This window comes from Phoca vitulina, unplaced genomic scaffold (assembly GCF_004348235.1).
Source record: "Phoca vitulina isolate PV1807 unplaced genomic scaffold, GSC_HSeal_1.0 scaffold36, whole genome shotgun sequence".
Classification (NCBI taxonomy): Eukaryota; Metazoa; Chordata; class Mammalia; order Carnivora; family Phocidae; genus Phoca; species Phoca vitulina.
This window is the reverse complement of record NW_022589739.1, coordinates 11,569,713-11,572,514: the sequence shown is the minus strand read 5'-3', so window position 1 is coordinate 11,572,514 and position 2,802 is coordinate 11,569,713. Positions and strand designations below refer to the sequence as shown.

General features: G+C 35.9%; 1 protein-coding gene across 1 annotated transcript; it reads right to left on the bottom strand.

The window, feature by feature from the left end:
• Nucleotides 1-308: 308 nt before the first annotated feature.
• Nucleotides 309-1,253, bottom strand: LOC116646272 (olfactory receptor 51F2-like). Its single transcript, XM_032426859.1, is given in 1 exon segment — nucleotides 309-1,253. A coding segment is annotated over 1 exon segment (945 nt).
• Nucleotides 1,254-2,802: the final 1,549 nt, after the last annotated feature.

The following is a 2,802-nucleotide window of genomic DNA, read 5'->3' as shown; positions in this document are numbered from 1 at the left end:
TATTTGTGCTGGATATTTGAAAAATTAATTCGAAGTGAATGTTGTGTAGTTTTGATAGAAATAGCAGAGAGATAGGAAGTCAGTTAGTAATCTATAGGAATAGGGTAACTGAGAGGTACTGAGAATCTGACTTAGTATTTTGGTGGTAGGAAAGGTTAAATTGCCTTAGGTAGGACTAACAGCATTGTGGAGATGTTTGAATTAGATGATACCTAGTTCCACCCAACTCTAAAATTGCATGGGTTATAACTCCAATTTATGATCAAATTTCACTGACTTTGAAATAGGTCTTTATGGGCCAGTAATTGTTAAATATGAGTTCCCTTAGAACACACAAGTTTGAGCACAGCTTTTTGAATCTGCTTTGTTTTCACACTGTAGATGATGGGATTCATCACAGGGGGAACGAGCAAATAAATATTAGCAATCAGTGTGGGCACGTATGGTGGAGAATGTTTCCCAAATCTGTGAACAAAAGACAGGCTGATTAAAGGGATGTAGAATATGGCCACAGCTGTGATATGAGAAATGCAGGTGCTGAAAGCCTTTTTCCTCTCCTCTGGGGATGCAATGTTGAGAACTGAGCGAATGATCAGGACATAGGAAAGCAGGATAAAGATAGAGTCCACTCCAGCGGTAGAGATGATTGCAGTTAGTCCAAATGCACTGTTGATCTTTGTGTCTGAACATGAGAGTTTCATTACATCAGGGTGGAAGCAGTAAGAATGACGGAGCACGTGACTTCAGCAGAATGATAGACACTTGAGAAGCAAGACTAGTGGTGTCAGAATGACAGTCCCCCTGGTAATAACTGCCAAACCAGTCTGTGTAATCCTTGCATGAGTTAGAATGGTAGCATATCTCAATGGGTTGGAAATGGCCACAAAACGATCAAAAGCCATAGCCAGGAGCACTGAAGATTCCATGAAAGTGAAGAGGTGAATGAAGAACATTTGTGATAAGCAAGCATTAAAGCTGATCTCTAGGGCACTGAGCCAGAATATACCTAGTACTGTCACCAGTGTAGAGATGCATAAACCAATGTCAGTGGTGGACAACATGGAGAGGAAATAGTACATGGGCTCACGAAGGCTTGGCTCAGTGAGGACTATGAACAGGATCAGGGTATTCCCAGAAGGAGCAGTTAAATAGAGGCAACAGAAGGGGATCGAGATCCAGGCATGGGCCCATTCAAGTCCAGGGACCCCAGTCAAGAGGAAAGTAGGGAAAGTAGAATTATGGGAAATTTGCATTATGATCTGCAGGAGCTGAATTCTCTTGTTAAGATCTTGATTTTCTAAATTTAGAATTTAAAAATTACTTTTCAATTTTAATACACATTTAGTCAAGTGCTCAAAACTTTAGAGTGCAGCTTAATGCATCTGTATGCACTCATATAACTACTTTCAAGATAACCGATAGAACATTACCAGCAACCCAGAAGGCTTCCTAATGCCTCATCCTCATCAATATCCTCTCCTATTGTAACCATTATTCTGACTTCTGTTACCATAATGACTTTTTCCTGTTCTTGATCTTGATATAAATAGAGTCATGCAGTATATACTACTTGCATCTGGCTCCTTTCACTTAGTATTATGTCTGTGGGATTCATCACTGAAATAAGATATTTAATTAAGTTCAATTTAATTTCATACTCAGCTAAATTTGTTGTTTCTCACTCACTAATTTGGACTCATCAATATTTTTTGTTACATTTTTTATCCTTCAACTAGATTATAAGTTTATACTTATTAATATGGTCTCATGAGAATAAGAGTTTATTTTTAGCTAAACTTTGCTCAGTATAATTCTTTGCTCATAGACGATATTCAATATGTTTTTGCTAATTTCTATTTTATTTGCCCTTCCTGAAATACTCTAATGATGAGTAGGTCTAAGCCTAAGAAAATAATTGATTAATTTTGCCTTGCAATTTTAGAATTATTAAACCCATATTCTAAGTGAAAATTTATTTTAACTTAGCAGGGAAACATTTCTTTTCAGGGATAATCTAAGAATCCACCATAGATAATGCCAGTTCATCCTGTCTCATGACATAAGTTTACTAAAGGGAACTGAGGGAAGATGCTTCAGTTCCATGGATCTGAAGCTTGATACTCTTCTTAATTTATAAACTAAAATACCGCCTTGTTTACCATTATGGAACCTGCCCCTGTCATGGTAAAAATCAATGAGGAAAATGATAATCTTCTTTTGTAGCATGTATACCCTGGTCTTTAATCTGACTTTTGATTTCTTATAGGGTTATTTGGTTATATATTATATGAATGATAAGAAGATGTTCCATACAATGATCTAAGTATTTTACATAGATTACTTCATTTGAGCCTTGGACAAACCTAAGGGAGAAGTATTTTTATTTGTTACAGATGCATAAGGTGAAGTTTAGAAGTTTGGATAAATAGCTGAAGGTCATAAAATCTGAAAGAATTGATGCTGGGAATCAGAGAAAATAAGACTTTAGAACCTGTGCTATTAACAACTACACTGCACTTTTGGGGGTGGGAGGATGGGTTAGCCTGGTGATGGGTATTAAGAAGGGCACATATTGCATGGAGCACTGGGTGTTATAACAATGAATCATGGAACACTACATCAAAAACTAATGATGTACTGTGTGGTGACTAACATAACATAATAAAATAAAATTTAAAAAACAAAAGAAAACAAAAAGCAAACAAACAAAAAACAACTACACTACACCTTTCAATGATAATAATAATGATATAATTCTACTTCAATAATAATATAATACCATATCAATAAATAAGACCAATG